This window comes from Zalophus californianus, chromosome 9, assembly GCF_009762305.2.
Source record: "Zalophus californianus isolate mZalCal1 chromosome 9, mZalCal1.pri.v2, whole genome shotgun sequence".
Taxonomy (NCBI): domain Eukaryota; kingdom Metazoa; phylum Chordata; class Mammalia; order Carnivora; family Otariidae; genus Zalophus; species Zalophus californianus.
In genome coordinates, this window is record NC_045603.1 from 91,396,763 (window position 1) to 91,417,965 (window position 21,203).

General features: G+C 38.4%; 2 protein-coding genes across 4 annotated transcripts in view; one reads left to right on the forward strand and one right to left on the reverse strand.

Annotated features, from left to right (window-relative positions):
• C9H12orf60 (chromosome 9 C12orf60 homolog) overlaps positions 1-1,645 on the reverse strand; it is a 14,332-nt gene extending 12,687 nt beyond the window's left edge. Inside the window, exon 1 of one of the 2 annotated variants that reach the window (XM_027594115.2) lies at positions 1,531-1,645. The gene's annotated coding sequence lies outside the window, so the exon portion shown is untranslated. Of the gene's footprint in view, positions 1-848; positions 1,487-1,530 lie in introns of those variants that run through there. The other variant, XM_027594114.2, reaches the window with a different exon arrangement.
• On the forward strand, positions 1,618-16,936 carry WBP11 (WW domain binding protein 11). Of its 2 annotated transcripts, none has more exons than XM_027594113.1 (12): positions 1,618-1,747; positions 3,352-3,459; positions 3,904-3,935; positions 4,777-4,870; positions 7,271-7,467; positions 8,746-8,879; positions 9,094-9,293; positions 9,700-9,891; positions 12,819-12,920; positions 13,346-13,639; positions 14,627-14,809; positions 15,903-16,336. In XM_027594113.1, the coding sequence occupies exons 2-12, from the start codon at positions 3,396-3,398 to the stop codon at positions 16,334-16,336; spliced, it is 1,926 nt and encodes a 641-aa protein (XP_027449914.1). In that variant the 5' UTR covers positions 1,618-1,747; positions 3,352-3,395. The 2 variants fall into 2 exon arrangements, with proteins under 2 accessions (XP_027449914.1, XP_027449912.1); XM_027594111.1 differs by having other exon boundaries at positions 1,664-1,809; positions 15,903-16,936.
• Positions 16,937-21,203: the final 4,267 nt, after the last annotated feature.

Below are 21,203 nucleotides of genomic sequence, written 5' to 3' on the forward strand. Positions count from 1 at the left end.
CGAGCCCCACATTGGGCTCCCTGTTCAGCAGGAAGCCTGCTTCTCCCTCTCCCACTCCCCCTGCTTCTGTTCCTGCTCTTGCTATCTCTCTCTGTGAAATAAATAAAAATCTTAAAAAAAAAAAAAAGAATGGAGGATGGTGTTCTTGCTACATAAAACTTTAGGTGCCCCATTTCATTAATTATCTGATCTCAGAAAAATCCAGAGGCTAAGGAGGCCTAATGGTTCAGTTAACTTCTGCAGACACAAGTGTTTCCTAAATCCTTCACCAACCAGTAACTCCCCATTGTGACTCTTAGGTTCTACTTACATAATCATTAAGTTTGGTGTTTGTTATAGTTGATTCTTGCATCTAAGTACAAGGAATGTGTTGAAATTTTAAAAAGCTAAGCATATGTCAAAAATTCAGAAGCTAGATGAAAGACTTTAATTATTCAAATGGACTCATTTTTCTCTTCTGTCACTGCTTCTTAAAATTAGTTGCAAAACTAAATTAGTTCACCTCCAAAATTAAACTTTATTACTTAACTTAACAAGTTCTAAACTACAAGACCTTGTTATTGCTTTTTCTGGGACTCAAAACTCAGCCTAAAACCAAATCAACAATTTTCTAAGACAAGAATTTTCAAAGACTACCTTAGTTTAGGTAAGGAACCCATCTTAAATGGTTAAGTGCACATTTAAATATTCTGCTGTTAAAAATTAATGTGTTATCTCTTTCAATATTTTGGAATATTTATAATTAACAGTAAATACTGACCCATACCTATTTTCCAATAAGGGATATTTAGATCAGAAATAACCAAGGGTATCTCTTAAAAATAAAATGTTTAAATATTTAAACTTACCTTTAAGGGGGAAAAGATAGGGTAAGAGTCTTAGACAAAGAGAGGACAGAAGAGAAGGGAAGGACGAAGACTAGACCTAAGTGATGATCCGTATATACGTATAGTGACATCATAAAGGACTTCTAGCTGGTGAGAAGACCAACAGGGAAGAGAAGCCAATATAAAGGAAACTCGCCAAGCGTAAATTTAAAACTGACTGCACATGTATCCCCACATTTCCTGTAGATTACTGTAGATTACTTTATCCGTAGATGAACAATCTGGGGCTCTAACACGGGCACTGATTTATTTGCTCAGGTCTACATATGTTCTGTGTGCCTATAAACTTCCAGACGGACATGACGCCAGGAAAGCGCAACAAACGGAGCAGCAAATGTTATTCAGGGATCCATTTTCAAACAGACACAAGAGATCGCATTCGCTTACACCATGAAAAAACAAAATCCAAAAACTAATACAATTCCACCCTACAGAGACAGCAAAACAGCTCCCTGGCCGGCATGAGCCGGTCTCGTTCATCCTAATAAACGCAGCTTCGGGAAATTAAGTCAAACTGTCTCGCTCCGAGAGGCAAAGTCGTCTTCGCATCAGCCAATCACCTATCCCACCCGCTTCGTTTTTCTTATTTCTATTGGTCTAAAGAAGTGTCGATTGACATGTTTCTGCGTAACGGGGGCGGAACCTTAGCAGAGACTCAGCCAATTCGGTATCGATTTGGAGCGGAAGAGACTCTGGTCCTGGAGTTCTTGGTTGCTCTCTATGGTGCCAGGGCGAAGAAACGCTAAGATCTTGGACCCTTAGGGGTAGGAAGTGACGTACGGATGGCGGAGGGGCGCGAGCTTTCAAGATGGCGGTGGCTGGGTGGCTGACCGGCACACAGAGGTGAAGGCCCCTACGAGGTAAAAGACGCCGAGAATCGTCCTCTCCCCGCTTCTCGCAGTGCCAGGAGTCCAGCAGGAGTGTGAGTGTGCAGGATTGTTTCACTCCGTTCCTTCATCTTTTCCCGCCTTGCCCCGGGTCCGCGCGGTTGCCTCGGGGACGCCAGGCCCCTCCGCTCGGTTCTTCCTCTTCGCGGTTTGGGTCTCCCGGGTCACGGACCGGGGAATCGTGGAGCCAGGGGCGGTGCGGCTTCCAGCAGTTAAGCAGCTGTTCATCCGAGTCGGTTCGCGCCGCCTCCTGCCTTTGCTCGTTGACCGGTTACTTTAGATTTGACGTCTTCTTGTACCTCGAGTCAGGGTCAACCGTCGCTGTGGTTTCGGCAGTTGCTGCTGCTGTTACTTCTTTTGGTGGATCTGGGCTCCGTTCCACTGCAGCCTCTTCGGTTCTGTGGCCCGATTTCCCTATCGTTCCTTTTAGACAGAAAGTAGTTTGTGCACGCTAAGGCTCCATTGTCTTCTGTAGAAATTCTCTGTAATTCCTATCTGTTCTTTGTTCGGCCTGTGGGAGAAGAGGGTCAGAACAGGAGCCCGAGGGTAATTGAGAGAGGACAGCAAAAAAGATAAACAGGCCATCAAAGACAGGAGAGCCCATTTATACCAATTTTGTTTATTTCGGCCTCCCTTCTCCCCCACTCCCAGTTTTTCTGAGAAGGAAACCCTGGACAGGTTAAATTAGTTGCCACTGGAACAGCTCTGAAGCATTTAGCAGAAATCAAGGCATTAACTAATCAACTTTTCTGACAAAAATCTTCAAAGAAGGGAAGGTATAATTAATTGTATGGGCTACTGAAAAATTTACCTCATGATCTTCCCTTTCACACCCTTTAAAAGTCTACTTTCAAAAGGAGGTAAATTTGTCAACTTTATTATTGGGAAGAATATTAAAAAGTTAAACGACTGGAATAAGAGAAAGAAATAACATAATAGTGTCTTAGGTTAATAAAAATTTTGGCTTGCAAAACATATTCTCTCAAATACAGTCATCCCTTTCAGTTACCATAAAAAATAGAAATCAGGAGTCAAGTAGGTACTGGTAGAAAAATACGTGTCTTGACGTTTTTGGACTCTACTCCTTCATGTAATACTTTCATTTTTAATATTTGCACTTTCAGTTATGTCTTAAGCTCTTCAGAGTCAAGAATTATATGTGAATTAGAACTAAATTTGAATTAAACAGGCTTAAATCAATGAGTTTATACTATCTTACAGACGTTGAGAATACATGTGAAGAAAACCAGGGAGAGAGTCAAGGGTGACCTTTGTTGTTGAACCCAGATCATTACCCCCATTCCCTTTTTATTCCTCTTTCACCCTACACGTAAACAAAGGGAGGGTGTAGGAAAAGGACTAATGGCTTTTCATATTCATGGTTTATCCCATATTGTTGAAGCATTTTCTGATGGATTTTTGTTTTTCAATTTCAGAGTCAGTCCGTGATCCATTTAAAAAAGTTAATAAAAGGAATGTTACTTTTAAAGAGATCGGTAGAAAGAAATTTCATAATTTAAAAAGGAAGAAATTCTGTAAATAAATCAGAAGAATAAGCTATTTCTTTGTCTTTGCAGGTTTTTTTGTTTTAATGAACAAGTAAATCATACAAATTGTCAACATGGGACGGAGATCTACATCATCCACCAAGAGTGGAAAATTTATGAACCCCACAGACCAAGCCCGTAAGTGTCCATTAGTGTGGAGTGATAAAAATTCCAAACACCAGAGAATCTATTATGTCTTAATTTAAAATCAGCATTGCTAGGAGTCAGTTGTATAAAGTTATCCAGTGTTGTGGGCACATGATGAAAACTTTGAACATGCAAAAAAATACCGATATTTTTAATTTGATTGACTTGCAAAGTAGAATTGGCTTGAAACTTTCTTTCTGTATTTGAAATTTTGGACAGATTAGTGTTGAGAAGGTTAAAACAAAACTTTCCTCAAGATTTTGGTTGGCATAATTAAAGGTTGCTATTGGCATCTGGTGGGTAGAGGCCATAGATGCTGCTAAATACTCTGCAGTGCACAGGACAGCCTCCCACATTAATTTTTGTCTGTATTAAAATGGAGAAAATGCTAGTGTTCAAGATTTGAAAGTTTTATATTTTCTCTGTCTCTTAAAGGAAAAGAAGCCCGGAAGAGAGAATTAAAGAAGGTAGGATTTCAGAAGCATCCTGTTAGCCACAAGTGATGTTTGGCACATCTTATTATTCAGGATTAGTGGATTTCAAAACAATATTTACAATTATTTGTCAGAAAAGATACTTTATGCTTCTTATAACAAACAATAAAATTTATTAAGCCAAAATACTATACTTGGAAACTGAACTGAAATAACTTTGCAGATAAGCTCATGGTGGTTATTGTAATATTATATATTTGATTATCTTTCCCACTGAGTTAAATAAATCTCTTTGAAAGGATTTTTTTTTATTTTTTATTTTTTGCTATTAAAGCATACTGCTTTGTTAAAAGCTACCAAATTAATGAATGGAAATAAATGTGATTCTGAATAGCTTTGTGGGTTCATTTTCCTCATGTAGCTGTTGAGTTTGTGGCAAAGTGTTCTCCCAGAATAAGACCGTATTTACTTTTTAGTATTCTTTAACACACTGAAAGAATGCAGATTTTTAATAGTTTTTTAACTGGGTTTTCCTGTTTCATTGTTAAGCATCAAATCCTGCAAAACTTTTCTTTGATATATAATTTTAGAATTTAGCCTGAAAAAAAAAATCTTAAGTAATTGCTAAAGATACCACAAAATTAAAAGCAATATTACTAAGAAAGTACACATACTAAATAGTGTTTATCTTTTTGTCTAAAGTTGAAACATTTTTTGAGAGCCAAAAATTACATAGCTTTGGTTATGGTAGTTGAAACAAGTGATCAGAAACCAAAGAGAAGTTCGACTTCAGTTTAAATAGATCCTTGATGCAAATTGAAGTAAGAACTCAAGTATGTCCAGTTTTTTGACATAGTGCTCCTTTTTTTCTAAGAACAAAAAACAGCGCATGATGGTACGAGCTGCAGTTTTGAAGATGAAGGATCCCAAACAGATTATCCGGGACATGGAGAAGTTGGATGAAATGGGTAAGAATTTATTTTAAAAGGCTAGATTTTAGAGCAGGGCTAACAGTCTGATACACAGAGGCAGGCAGGCAGGTAATGATGAAGCAACACTGGCATAAGAAAAATAGAAAAGCATGATGACATTTGACACTTGGGTTTAGTTTTAGTGTCAGAAAGACAAAATGGAGTGGTGGGAGGCGATTGCACACGGGATATCCTCTAGAGTTAGGTGAATGCTGTTATTTAGCTTGAATTAGTTATTGAGAGAAGATTGAAATCTGGAGTTTTTGTTTTTTTAATCTTGGCAACTACCATGTAAATCTAAGTATTAGGCTACCATGAATTTATCAATTCCCCATTTTTTCCAGTGAGAACATCAAAGACACTTGACCCACTAAGTAAGGTGGTAGAAGAAATCATGAAATACTTAAAATCATCTTATATATCATATTGGGATTTCTCCCTTTTTTCACATTTCTTTAAATAATTTTACTCTGTTTTTTCATATGCATCTTCAGTATCACTGCTTTTGTCATAATCGGAATCACACAAGATAACTGCATGTTATCTTTCCTTGCATCTAAGTTGCTTGAGAATTGTCTGTGTGATGCTGCCACTGGAAGTTTTATCGCAACCCACAAATACCCATTTTTTAATCTTAGAACATGGAGTTTTTTATTTTTCTGCCTTTTTTTTGCATAATGAAATGATCTTGGCAAGTTTTGTTTTCAAAAGGTACTCAGTTTAAGTGGTTTGCCAAAAATCAGATAGAAAGTGAAAGAGGTACCGTGGATCTCAATGATACATTAAATGGGTTTTAAAAAAAATCCAGTTGTGTTGGGTTATAGCTCTCTTAAATAATGTAGCGCAGCTTATGCATTTAGCCTGGGCAAGAGTTCTGGGTCAGATTGCATGATCCCAAATCTTTCCCAGTTCAGCTCTAGCTGATCCCATTTGGTGCCTCTGGTTTAAATATTACTATGGGCACTTGATATCCCTGGGGTATCAAGACATTAAATGACCTAGTAAATGACTTCAGATTGATTCATATGGTTTTTAAAAGGAGATAATAGCAGTAATGGGGGTTTATTGAGCTCTTGTCTTGCAATGCACCAATTTTTTTCCACATGTTACAACAACTTTTAGGTAGGTGTATTACCCCTACTTTATGGGTGGGGAAGCTCAGGCACAGAGAAATTTTATACTTCCCTCAAGGTCATGCTGTTAGGACGTGGCAAGCTGGGATTAAAACTCAGGCATTCAATGTTTTTATTAATCACACTAAGAATAGTGTGTGATGTCAGACTACCTTCTGAATAAATCACCAAGGTTAAAAGGAATTAGGAAAGAAGATAATTAAACTTGTTATCCATTAAAAGAAAAAAAGGAAAAGGGAGAAGGGAACACTGTTCATCAGAACTCTAATTATAATTTATAAACCTTACACAGTTTATAAAATTCACAAAGTAGTTTAGGCAGAAAAACATACATACATTGACTCCTATAATCTGGAAATCCCAAAGGGAAGCTCTCCTGGAAAACACAGGTATCATTATTAAGACTGTTCCTCTGTCTGGTCTACTGTCTTGTTAGCCTCATTCAGCACATTGCTAATGAACTTCTTGGGATTGAAAGTGGAAAATGGGTGTGGAATTAGGGGGAAACAAGGTCATAGCTTTAGGTTTATTTTCTTCCACCTGTAAGAGCTTCACTCTCTTATATCAACATTTAAAGTCTCAGAGAAGGATCTGCTTTCAATTTGGATCATGTGCCAGTTGATCTCTGAGTCAGTCACTGGTGAGGGGAATGGAGGGAGGCAGGTATAATTGACCAGCCAAATTTGGTCTTGTGCTTAATAATCCCTTTTGGGGCAAAAGATCTGAAATTAAGCCCCATGTTGAATACGTGGAAAGGGAAAGGATTGTATGCTAGGTAGACAAAGAACACCAGTCTTATAAAAATAATTAAGTGGTGAGCTAGACACCACTAGATATTTTATTTGTGATAACATTTAGTCCTCAGAGCTTTGTTGTGAAGTACTTGATGTCCACATTTTCCAGATTAAGAAGCTAAAGATCAGAGAATTCAAGTGCCTAAGATCTCAGAATTAAATGACACAGGTGTCTGAAGCCTCACGATAACAAGTTAGTGTAAAGGAGTGAAGATTGATTTTTATTCCAATGATAATGAAAATCAATTAATTAGGTGACAGACTTTCTTAGAAAAGAAAGGAAAATTAATGGTTTATCTTAAAAGGGTGGAGTTTTGATAAATATCTGTTGCACTTCTTTTTAATTTAAGCGTATACCTGTCTAAAGCCCTTTTAAAAGTTTTAGCATATAAGGACATTTTATTAAATGATAGAGCCGATACCTAAATGACCTTTTGTGTTGAATTTCAGTATCTGCTCTTTTCTCTCAGAGTTTAACCCAGTGCAGCAACCACAGTTAAATGAGAAGGTGCTGAAAGACAAGCGTAAAAAGCTGCGTGAAACCTTTGAACGTATCCTGCGACTCTATGAGAAAGAGAATCCAGATATTTACAAAGAACTGAGAAAGCTAGAAGTAGAATATGAACAGAAGAGAGCTCAACTAAGCCAATATTTTGATGCGGTCAAGGTAATCAAGTTTCTTTAGAGAGAGAAACTAAAATGTTATATTTAGATCTCTTAAAATTGTTAATGGGAGAACTGGTCTTGATGAACTTCTTCCTCTTGGCAATTTCTTGTCAGACTAAACCTATCCCTACCCCATGAGCCAGCAAATCTAATGCTACATATTTATACGAGAGAAATTAATCCATCTGCCAACACAGTAATAGCCAAAAACTGGAAATAGCCCAGATGTCCATCAATAGGATAATGGATAAACAAAGTAGTATATTTGTAAAATTGAATGTACTCAGCAATGAAAAGGAATGCTCTACTGATACTCAAAGTAACATGGGATTAAGAAAAAAAAAATTTTTTTTTTTAAGATTTTATTTATCTATTTGACAGAGACATAGCGAGAGAGGGAACACAAGCAGGGGGAGTGGGAGAAGGGAGAAGCAGGCTTCGTGCTCAGCAGCGAGCCCGATGCGGGGCTCGATCCCAGGACCCTGGGATCATGACCTGAGCCGGAGGCAGATGCTAAATGACTGAGCCACCCAGGTGCCCCAAGAAAAAAAATTTTAACAGATAAATCTCAAAGCATGTTGAATTTCTTTCATAGTTAGGATTCAATTTGTATGAAATTCTAGAACAGGCAAAACTAATCTATAGATGAAAGCATTTGTAAAAGTGTTTGCTTTGGGATAGTGTTAGGGATTGATTGAGAAGTGTGAACTATATGCGTTTGTCAGAATTCAGAATTTATACATTTCATTGTGAATTTTGTCCAAAAATGTAAAAAAAAATTGTATCATTTTTGCAGAGTAGGTAGTGTAGGTCCCATTTTACAGATAAGGAAACTAAGGAACTTGCTTAGTTATACAGCTAGTATGTGACAGAAATTCAGCAAAGACTAATTTTAGAAACCCAAGCTCTACCACTGGATATATAGTATTTCTAAGTTAATTGATAAGTGCTGTTTATCATCCAGAATATTTAATAGGGTGGCTTTGGTGCTAGATAGTTTTAACAGTTGGATTTCTATAAACAGCAATTTCAAACCATAACCCAAAAGTATAAGTTAATAATGGGAGAAAAACAGCTGAGTTTTGTTTTCTTTTAGAGACGATAGAGATTTTTTCCATTCACTGGCAGGCTTTGGAAATGTTGACAAATATTGATATTCTTGTTTTTTCCTGATACTTAGGTGGAAAGCAAATCGAGGTTATGAAACCGCAGAAACTGAATTTTTAGTGTTGAATTTGTGGATTACTCTGATACTATTTAAGGACTTTTTCTGTTTCAGAATGCTCAGCACGTGGAAGTGGAGAGTATTCCCTTGCCGGATATGCCACATGCTCCTTCCAACATCTTGATCCAGGACATTCCACTTCCTGGTGCCCAGCCACCCTCCATCCTTAAAAAAACCTCAGCCTATGGGTAAGGAAGTGGTAGCATAACTAAATGACATTTATTAAAAGTACCTTGTAACTGTCCAGTGCCAAAATTATGGCAGTGGGAATTAAAAGGCAGTGTGAACGTAAGCGTTGCCTCACCTGATGAAATGTGAAATAAGAAATCCTTGAAAATATTTTAGAAGAGGAACTAAATACCTCATTACTGTGAATGTGATTACTGTGGAATTTTCTTTCAGACCTCCAACACGGGCAGTTTCTATACTTCCTCTTCTTGGACATGGTGTGCCACGTTTGCCCCCTGGCAGAAAACCTCCTGGTCCCCCTCCCGGTCCACCACCTCCTCAAGTCTTGCAAATGTATGGCCGTAAAGTGGGCTTTGCCCTAGATCTTCCCCCTCGTAGGCGGGATGAAGACATGTTATATAGCCCGGAGCTTGGTAAGGAGTGACTGTTCCTTTTGCTCTTGCGACCTTTCCACTGTCCTTTTTTTTTGTTGGCCCTGTTTAACATCTGGTTCACCGTCCTCAGAACTTGGGAAATAAGTGAGGATTACATGCACATACTAACAAGATGGATAAATCATAGAATTTACCCAAGTAAAAGCAGCATACGTAAGGAAGTACAGAAATGTTTATTGTGTTTCAACTAGGCTTTTTTTTTTTTTTTAGAAAAGATTTTAAAACTATTACCAAATGGAAATAGTGTCAGACTCTATGAAGAACTCATATCATATACAGAATCATTTTACATAATGAAGTTATTCTAAGTTAAATAGCACAATTTTCTGTGCTTTGGTTGGTATACTATGTAGTGCAGGATCCAGTCATAATACTTGTTTTTCAGCTCAGCGGGGTCATGATGATGATGTTTCCAGCACCAGTGAAGATGACGGGTATCCTGAGGACATGGATCAAGATAAGCATGATGACAGTAGTGATGACAGCGACACTGACAGATCAGATGGAGAAAGTGAAGGGGATGAATTTGTGCACCGTGATGATAACGAGAGAGACAACAATGAAGAAAAAAAGTCAGGTATGTGCAAATGAAAGTTCTGTGGCTTGATCAGTAAGTAGCACACAAGATGAAGGTCCTGATTTATTAATGCATCTGTGAAAGTAATTGTGAGCACCTTGAAAAGAAGGATCATAGCTTTATTCATTTTTATATCAAAAATCTAAGAAGTTCTGGACACATAGTACTCAGTGGACATTTGTGGGTCTGGATAAGAAAGACGAATAACCACATAACTATATTGAGAAAGCCATATTCACATTGTTTTTTGGTTAAGTCTGCTTAAATATTTGCATTTGAAGCCGTTTAAATTTTTTTTTAAGGCTTTTTTTATTTATTTATTTGAGAGAATGAGATAGCATGAGAGGGTCAGAGGGAGAAGCAGGGAGCCCAGTGCGGGACTCGATCCCGGGACTCTAGGATCATGACCTGAGCCGAAGGCAGTCGCTTAACCAACTGAGCCATCCAGGCGCCCCCTGTTTAAATTTTTTGTGTTCATTGTGTCTCACATCAACCAGACCATAATTATAATTTAGCTACACCTGTGAGTGGAATCATGCTCTAATGGAAACATCCATAATGTATGATCTATGTCTATTTGATTATTATAAAATCAGACTGAGTTATGTGTATTTTTAAAAAGTAGTTACGACAGTCATCAAGAAAATTTTAAGCATCGTGATAAATACTGAGCAATACAAAATGTATAATCTGTCACACCTTGATAGTCCTGGAGTTTCTTTTAAGATTGTTTTTGTAGGGGTGCCTGGGTGGGTCAGTGGGTTAAGTGTCCCAACTCTTGATTTCAGCTCAGGTCATGATCTCAGGGTTGTGGGATCAAGCCCCTGTGTTGGGCTCTGCCGTCAGCGCAGTCTTCCTCTCCCTCTGCCCCTCCCCCTGCTCATGAATGTACACGTATGCTTTCTATCTCTCTGCCTGAAAAATAAATAAGAGCTTTAAAAAAAAAGAAATAAGTTGTTTTTGTAGCTTACAACACCATATTTATGTGGTTGTAATACCACTGATGTTCGTATTTGTAATGATGACAAGTTTTTGTTCTGATATTTCTTAAGAATGATAGTTGCAGGGGCACCTGGGTGGCTCGGTTAACCGTCTGCCTTTGGCTCAGGTCATGATCCCAGGGCCCTGGGATTGCATCCCATGTCAGGCTCCCTGCTCGGTGGGGAGTCTGCTTCTCCCTCTCCTCCCTGCTCTTGCTCTCTCTGTCTCTCTCAGATAAAATTATAAAATCTTTAAAAAAAAAGAATCATGGTTGCAAACCAAAAGCTACCTTAACAAGGTGGATAGAGCTGGTAATGAAAACTGTAGAGGACTTTCGTGGAAGCCCTCAGAGCCACAGCAGCTTCATTTTTCTCTGCAATGTATTGTGTGATCCTTTGCCTCATTTTCCTCTTTTTCTGCCAACTTGTTTTATTTCTATGTACTCACCAGTGTACATGTGCTTAAAGTGGTTCTCCTACTGTGATTTGACATTTATCTAACGTTTACACTGAATTTTTACTATATGCAAGGAATTTTCCTAGACAAAGGCTACAAAGTAAACAAAACTAAAGCCCTGCCCACATGGAACTTTGTAAATGTTTACCAACTAAGACTGCTCCTAATATTGTACCATTTAGCAAGATGTTTAATAGCATCTAGCGGATAGCCTGATTTACCAGGTTGAAAAGGTCCCCTCGTTAAGCATCTGCCTTCAGCTCAGGTCATGATCCCGGGGTCCTGGGATGGAGCCCCACGTTGGGCTCCCTGCTCAGCGGGAAGCCTGCTTCTCCCTCTCCCACTCATCTTGCTTGTGTTCTGCTCTTGCGGTCTCTCTCTCTCAAATATATTAATTATTTAAATAACTAAAATAGATAAAAATCTCTAGTCTTAGTTTGCTAAGAGTTTTTATTATAAATATTTTTAAGTATCTCTTGGGATGTTATATTTTTTCTTTAAGTTGTTTATTGTAATGATTTATATTCATGGCTTTTCTAGTGTTCAACCTTATCTTGCATTTCTGGGACCAACCCTACATGTTTATGATGTGTTTTTCTTTTAAAACACTGTTGGGTTCAATTTGGTTATAAAATTGGCCCTTGAACAACACGGGGGTTAGGAGCACTGACCTTCTGTGCAATCAAAAATCCTTGCATAACTTTTGAGTCCTTCCCAAACTGAACTACTAATAGCCTATTGTTGACCGGAAGTTGTACCGTTAACATAAACCATCGATTAACACACGTTTTGTATGTTGCATGTATTATATACTACATTCTTGCCATAAATAGTAAGCTAGGGAAAAGAAAAGAATGTTGAGAATTCATAAAGAAGATACAGTCACAGTACTGTACTATATTTATCACAAAAAATCCATGCGTAAGTGGACCCACTCAGTTCAAACCCATGTTGTTCAGTAGTCAGCTGTAGTTTACAGTAGATTAGTTTCGGTACCACGGTTGTGCTGGCTTCATGAATTCTGGATTGCATTCCATCTTTTCTGTGCCCTTCTACAGGAAATTTCTGTAACTTAATGTTTGGCTGAACTTCCTTATAAAATTATTTGGGCCAGGTTAAAAATAGATTTCTAAACTACCATTTCAGTTTTATATGTTTTGGTCTTAGCACTTCTGTGGCCAATTTTTGTGGTGTATATTTTTCTAGAGAATTGTGTATTATCTGGGTGTTCCAATTTTATTGGCATAAAGATGTTAATAGTATTCTTTAAATTTTTGAAATTTATAGATTTTTAAATCACAATAGCATATGTTTACCCAGCATATGTTGGCACTTCTTACTCTATCTTTTATATGGCTGACTCTTCCCGGCACTTAACTTCAGCCAAATAGTGGGCAGCAATCCTGCCTGGGGCTTTTAGTATTATATAGTATGCATTTGCTGAATTTTGTTGTTCCTAATCCACCCCATTCTCTCCCTCCACCCCTTAGGTCTGAGTGTAAGATTTGCAGATATGCCTGGAAAATCAAGGAAGAAAAAGAAGAACATGAAGGAGCTGACTCCTCTTCAAGCCATGATGCTTCGAATGGCAGGTAAGACAAGGAAAGAGTAGTGAAATCACCTTTCGGGTATTTACTCCTGCCAGTTCCTTTATGTATATTTTCCCATTTAGTATCTCAACAACCCTGAAGTAAGTAAGTAATCCGTGTTTTACAAAAGTTAAGGTTTGGAGACATTCTAAGCTGCCCAGAGTTACCCAGCTAGTAAGTGGTTAAACTGGCATTTAAATCCAGGTCCTTCTTGTTCTAAAGCCTGGGCTTGTTTTCCCTGGGCTCCACTAGCATAGGTGAGTAGAATACTATTTGATGCCTCCATATCCAAGTAGTTTATTGAAGAAGGCTATTTAGTTGTTAATTTTAAGAAAGCACTTAATTGAGCACGTGTCTTCAGACACTGCTACTTTGTGGGCTATAAAAAATGAATCAACTCCATTTACCTGGTTTACTATTTCTTTTAGGTCAGGAAATCCCTGAGGAGGGACGGGAAGTAGAAGAATTTTCAGAGGATGATGATGAAGATGATTCCGATGATTCTGAAGCAGAAAAGCAATCACAAAAACAGCATAAAGAAGAATCTCTTTCTGATGGTACATCTTCTGCTTCTTCACAGCAGCAGGCCCCCCCACAGTCTGTTCCTCCTTCTCAGATCCAAGCACCTCCCATGCCAGGACCGCCGCCTCTTGGACCACCACCGGCTCCGCCCTTACGGCCCCCTGGACCACCTACGGGCCTTCCTCCTGGACCACCTCCGGGTGAGTCAGCTCTGATACCTTGTGAATAAATAAGTCTACCTGTGATTAGAGGGATGAAGTCGTTCCAAAGATATACACCATTAGTATCGATGTTTTGTTTTCTCCTAGTATAAGTCACGGAGAGATAAAGGGTAAGTGCAGTTTGTTTATTCCTACAGCACTGTTTGCAATTCATAGTGCTTTTGACAGCCATCTTTTTCTACAAAGCTCTCCTCTTTTTAGGGTTCTCTAGTTCTGAGGTTAGCAGGCAGAGGAGTATGAAACTGGGGGTTTCTTCAGTACTGTTTTTTAAATGCGACAAGTTGACCCAATTCTAAATTGATAGCTAATGGGACTGGGGCACAGTAAATACTAGCAGGCATCCTTCTTTGGTTGGGAATTGTTGGATGTCAGTCTTTAGAGACAAAAGGGATCAGTATTAATATAATCTTTGGCATATAAGAATGAGAAGTTCATTTGAAATTTGAACTTCTTGGTTACTTATGATTTTATAGTCCTTCATCCTGTAGTTGTCCAGTTAGGTTTTCTTCATTGAGTTCATCCTTTTCTGATTGGTGGTGCAAAAGCACATTACCTGTCTTATATCATCTTCAGTCATACTTGCCTCTGTCTTCCTGTGTTTCCTGGGAGGATCCTTAAAACACCCTGCTTTATATTCCATTTTCAGCTTATTTTGGAACCATTTAAGAATTCCTCTCTTTGTACAGTTTCTAGCCCAGCGCAGCTGTGCTATTAAAAAAAAAAAAAGCTATGCTTTTTGTCAGTACTGGCAAATAAAGAGAAATGATCCATAACAAATCCAGTTCTGTGTCTCTGGTGCTCAGATATTTGTTGAATGAATTCTTTTTCTACCTATGTTTCGATCAGTTTTTGAAGTTACCTGATTTCAAGGTAAAATGCTAAGTCAGACCACACTTGAGTTACCTTTATACCATAGTTAAGACTTCGTATGTATGTCTCTTATATTTTTCATTTTTCTCTTTTCAGGAGCTCCTCCATTCCTGAGACCACCTGGAATGCCGGGACTCCGAGGGCCTTTACCCCGACTTTTGCCTCCAGGCCCACCACCAGGCCGACCCCCTGGCCCTCCCCCAGGTCCACCTCCAGGTCTGCCTCCTGGCCCTCCTCCTCGGGGACCCCCACCAAGGCTACCTCCCCCTGCACCTCCAGGTGAAGCTTTTGATTTCTAGTACAAAAACTTGACCACTATGTATTTCATCTGCTCTAAGAGATGTTTTCACATTTCAGTATCCTGAAATCAAAGGGTATCCTAAAATGATGTTTTTTAATTGCTTTTGGCCTAGGTTGAAGTTGAGTTCTTCCACAGGGTATTTGCACTGGATTCTGCCTGTCATGTGAGGGACTTTTCCCAGGCAGAGACCACTTTGGATTAAATTCTCCATTTGAGTAGGGTGTTGGGGCGGGGGGGGCAATTGTGAAGTCATTCCATATATTTGCATGAGTACAGACTTTAAGTTTGAAATTACAAGGCAGATTTCCTTGTGCTCTTATGACATGTGGTAGGTGTATTTCTGGTTTATTACACTGTCCCAGTTTAATGTGAAGGTCTCTTAAACTCCCCAGCTTGGACTCTCAGTGGTATCTGGAGTAATTATGAGTCTGTATAAGCAGTAGTATCTTAAGTTAAATGAAATTTGACATTTTATAATTGGTCTTAAAAGTGGCATTTGAAAAAAATTAAATCTGCAATTCTGGGTAAATGATGACAGTATGTCTGAACCATCAAAGGACATGAATTCTTTCCCAGTGGCGGTAACCTACTGTGATCAGTTACATTCATGTCCTCTGATGGTTAAAATTCCATTTCCTGCCCATTGGGTTACCTTTTTCAGGGGAGGAATGGTGTGGAAATCAGTAAATGATGCATGAGAATCAAACCCCCAATCTTGGCCTTGATAGCATCTGCACTATACAGCTAGAATAGAGTCTTGGGCTGTCAAATCTGAAATCATATTTGAAACCAGTTGGTGTTGACAGCTTTCTATTTTAAAATAGTACATTACTCAGAAAGGAAGAAAACCTAAGTACAGGGTACAGACCAAAAGTGAATATTATTTCATAATAAAATATTCCTTACTATCAAAATGTATTCCTGAGTTTCAGATAGTAAGCAGCATGGTTTTAGCGTATTTCCTGCAAATGCCAATTCTTAAAAAATTGTCAACCTATGTTTTTCACATCCTTCATAGTAGTTAAAATTTATTCTGGTAGTCTTCATTTGCCTGTTTTCTCCTTCATTTAGGTATCCCTCCACCTCGTCCCGGCATGATGCGCCCACCTTTGGTGCCTCCACTTGGACCTGCCCCACCTGGGCTTTTCCCACCAGCTCCCTTGCCGAACCCGGGGGTATTAAGTGCTCCACCCAACTTGATTCAGCGACCCAAGGCGGATGATACGAGCGCAGCCACCATTGAGAAGAAAGCCACGGCAACCATCAGTGCCAAGCCACAGATCACTAATCCCAAGGCAGAGATTACTAGATTCGTGCCCACTGCATTGAGGGTCCGTCGGGAGAATAAAGGGGCCACTGCTGCTCCCCAAAGAAAGTCAGAGGATGATTCTGCTGTGCCTCTTGCCAAAGCAGCTCCCAAATCTGGTCCATCTGTTCCCGTCTCAGTGCAGACTAAGGATGATGTTTATGAAGCTTTTATGAAAGAAATGGAAGGGCTCCTGTGACAGCTTTTAATGCCACAGCAGGTTTCTGTTCGCATCAGTGGTTCGTGGGGAAAGAGGCTCTTACTAAACTTAGTGAAAGAGCGACTTTCACTGTCAGGGTATTTTTAAATTTCAGTTCAAGGAATATCCTAAAGTTTAGCCTTGTTCAGAATTTATTGCATATAAGAGAGGATTATTTCATTCAGAATAGATTGGTTATTGAAGCAGTGCTGCTAACATCCATTCCCTTTCGTACCACCATTTCATCCCATTTGTTCCCCTTCTCCAGTTCTTTGGAAACTTGTGCTAGGGGTGGGGAATCTTTTGTTACTTACTTGTTTTGATTCTCTTCTTGTGTGCAGTGGGCACTGGAGTAGAGATTTCTGGGAAAAAAAAAAAAGGTTTATTTTATCCCATCTTGCCTTTTGTGTTTGAGTTATTTTAATATTTTCTTGTAAATATTTTGTAATATTTTAGTGAAATGGATCTCAGTGTCATTTCCTAATACAAAGCAAGATATGTGGGAAGAAAATGTACAATTCTTTGATTAAAATTATTTCCCACTGACCTAAACTTTGAGTGTTTCGTGGAATAAATAAATAAATGTTCTACACCAAGATATCCTCTGTGTTAACTGATAATATATAAATATGGTATCTGTTATGGGCAGAAAAGAAGCAAGTATTTAAAAATTGTGTTTTAAGGAACTACCGTTGCTGGTACACAATGAGAATCTTATTAAGAATATGATTGAAACTAAGTTTTAAATTTTAAGGCATAAAGAAAAGAGAATTATTTTCCTTAATGGACTATCATATTGGCTTTGGAGAAATTGAGAGGTTATTAATTGCATAGAACATGAGTCTTTTCCTCAAAGATTGTTTATTTTTCCAGAGCTCTGTAAGCTGACACTAATTGATGGGTGAAAGCTTTTAAACCATGTCTAAATTATTAGATAGCCAGAAAAAGTTACTTTTACTTTGTTCAATTTGTCAGTTGTGTAAGTTTTTATTATTAAAAGACATAAAATGAAGAATGCTCAGTACTGTTAATTTGCATTGATACCATTTTCTTTAGTTTTTTAATAACTAATTCAGCTGGTCAGTAATCCTGGGATGAGAGTATTGAAGCTAATGATTTGTGTGGATTATCCAGTGGCCCAAAGTGTGAATATTTTATGAACAAAGATGTACACACGCACATGCACAATGAGACGATGTGTACATTGGGTTTAAAATAGGCATACCTATTCTTACTTTCCATTGTATCTTCAATACCTTTCATGTGAATCCCGTGTCATCAAAAATTGGTAGTATCCTAAAAAGATAGTACAATAACACAATAAGGCTTTTATTTTCTTGCAGGTGATTTCCTTGATGGATTTTTAGATTTCTATTCTGAGATCCTTTGTGGGTGAGACTTTTCTTGGAAGTCATTCTTCCAGATTAAAGCAAGTCCTGTCAAAGCAGCCTATAGGTCACTTTGGATTTTTTTTTTTTTTTTTTTTTAGTATAATCATTCTAGCTAGGCCTGTAAGTGAATTGAACCTTTTACCATTTAGATGCAAGGATGGAACACAGTTACATCATCATCAAGTCAGTATTATAATTTAAATGTAAACAATTTTTCTTTGGTATTTGGTCTGCAATATTTTTAATGTTCTTGCTTGCAATTTGTATTTTTTCCGAGATTTCTGTTCATATTTATTAAGGAAGCTGTTCACAGTTTTATCATAAAGTCATCTTCTAGTATCGCTTGTTTTATTTTCTGAAAACATTTGTAAAATCTGACACATTCATATGTGAGCTGTATTTGCAGGAAAGGGGAATCAGCAGTTCAAAATTTGGGTAGATTCTGAGTAGGAATTTGTTGTCATAATTTACGTTATGGTTTCAAAAAAATGGATCACTGCTAAGTTTGATATAAATCTTTAATCAGACAATATGGCTCAATACTGTTTCCTTCTCAAAGTGTCACTTTATTATACATTAACTGCCCCTTAAAGTCATTTTGAAATTCCTTTTACTCTTTTCCCTGGGCTTTAAGGTATAAAATGTGAATTAACGATCACCACAACAGTATTCTGCCATGGTGTAGAATCAGCATAAAGCCCTAGATGACATCCAAAGTTCTGCTTCAATTCTCATTTGCATATTCTAGTTTGTGCTTTTTATAAACTATTGCTTTATTTATACCTAGTTGGGAGACATTTTTTAATATTAAACTTCTTTTTACTTCAAGTAATTCTTCAGGCTACAAGATGCCACAATCCCCACCCCATATAGAACTGCACACTCATGTTGTCTTCCATTCCAACTGCAGCAGGTCTAATACATGAAAATGTTCCTCAGCTAGAATCAGTTTGGAGGACAGACCTTCTTATAGCACTTCCAGAACTCAGAGCTGTCACCGAGCAGAGCTATGGATAATGTCTCCACACCTACTCCTGGGTTTAGGAAGGTATAAACGAGCTGTGGAGAAATTTTTCTGTTCTTTACATCCCTGGAAGTAAGGGCTTTTAGCAAAGGTCGGAGATAGGACTTCTGTGAGACCAAAATAACTCTCCCTACCACAGTTCTCTTCTAAGAATGCCTTTTGAGTTTGGCTGTGAAGGAAATTAGGTAGCACAGAGGGCAGGTGCCTAAGGACTGGGTGAGCAGAGGGAGGGGTTTTGCTTGATCAGCATGCTCCAGTTTGCTGAGGGCTGATAGCAGGAGAGAGGGACAGGTTGGAGAATGAAAAGAGTGATTGGTGGAATGAGCTACCTGAGGGCTTGGGGAGGTGTGTGAGTCAAACTATCTATTCTGCACATAGTCACTGAGCGCCTACTGTGAGCTAGGTGCTGGGAAAATAACGGCAAGCAAAATCAGATGAGGTCGCTACCCTCAGGGTCCTTATGGAAATTTTAAGACATAAAGCATCAATGTCTGTATCACTTCTGTCTTATACCTTGAATACAGTATTTACCAATACTAATTTTTTAAAAGAATTTATTTCATTTAACCTGTGCTAATGAACAATTTAGAAAAAATAATCTGACAGCTATTCTATGCCATGTGCCAGTAAAGACCTAATTCATCATACCTTATAATCTAAGCCTTTTTTAAGTTTTTACAAAATTGAAATATTTTCTCTGAAGGTTTAAAAATACTAAATATCAACTGATTACCTTAAACGGTGCTGCAACCAAATAGAGAAAAACATTTAAAAATAAGTTTGCAAAGAAAAGACCATGGATTCCCCAATACATTGTTTTTCCTTGACCTGTTGCTCTCTTCAAACATTATTTCCCCTCATTGGGCATCTGAAGCCTAAAAATAAGCTGTCTACTATTGCAATTTACCATCATGAATCCTTATTTAGTAAGAATTATATTGCATTTACAGGAGATAAATAACAGAACTAGGAGAATTAACACTTTAAGAATGCTGTGAGATGCAAAAAAAAAAAAAAAAGTGCTTTAAGGATTTGCATAGCAGAGGAAAATTAGAATCCAATAGTGTTTATACCCGTAGACTCTCAAGAAAAATTAGAGTCCAAGGAAAAACAGAATTAACTCCATCATTACCACTGCACCCAGCAAACTTGACTCCAATAAAATGGGGAATAAGGTAAAGAAAAGAAAGGTTAACAGCCAAAGTTCAGGCAGGGAGAGGGGGAAAACACGAATATAGATAGCTATGAAATCTTCTCTGATTTTATAAAATACACTACCCACAAATGAAGAGGCCGTGCTATTATGAAAGTTGGAGTTTTTTTTCTGGGAGTTGATAAAGGTTGCCATGTTTAGGGACTTACTGCAAAACAAAACCCAAAACAAAAAACTCCATACCTTCAAATAATATTTGTTGGCTTTTTCGAGTGATAGAATCAAAATGCAGGCAAATACAAATCCAGCTTCTCCTATGACCATTCTTAGTGCTGAGTAACCCAGATCTCAGGAGGAGCGATTTTAAAATCCGTATTTATACTCTGAGAGTTTATTCATAAAATACATGTTCATGAAAAAACTTACGGTGAACATAAAAAAGTAAAAAATGGCATGAAAATACCACATTTCTGAAAAAAATTAGAACAATTCATTTAAATAGATACTTTGTGTTTATTCGGTTTTTTATTTTGTTTTTTTTATTTGTTTGTTTCCACTATTAGATAAGAACAGGGATCAGCAAACTTTCTGTAAAGGGCCAGATGGTATTTGGGGCTTTGTGAGCCCTATAGTCTCTGTCACAATGACTCAATGCTGCCTTTGTAGTGTGAACTCTGCACTGTAGACGGTCACACTCCCTGACCTCCAGGAAAGGACCACAGGAGATCAGCTGTAGAAGGTGGCCCTGTGCGGGGTTCTGGGCACTGCTGAAGGCCAGAGGCCTGGAGTGTGGTTTCCCTGGTGGGAGGCTGCAGGAAGGCAGTCCCCAGAGCGAGGTGGGGCTGCTGGGTCACAGAGAGACCATGCATTCTGGACACATGGCTGGGGCAGACTGCCATCTGATGTCCTCACACCTCACAGCTTACCCACCACTACCACCGGCAGCCTGAGCCAACAAGAGCTGTCCCTTCCTCCTGCCAAGTCGTTCCAGTGCCTTCTACTGAGAGACTAGCATGCTTACCAAAATGGAAAAAATGATTAAAGGAATTCTGCTTCTTTTCTCAGAGCAAGTACTGAAGGTTGAATGTGGGGCTCAGAGGCAAGAAATTCACAACTGGCACATGTGTGTGCGAGGAAATCCAATCTCCTGTCACAACCTACTTACAAAATTATTAGCACCAATTCCTCTGACAAAAACAAATGGAGTATTTCTCAAGTTCCTTCTGCCAGGTAACCGGTTAGGCACCGTTAGCTTATGTGTACGAGCTAATGATAAAAGGCTTTTGGGGCAGTCATTTT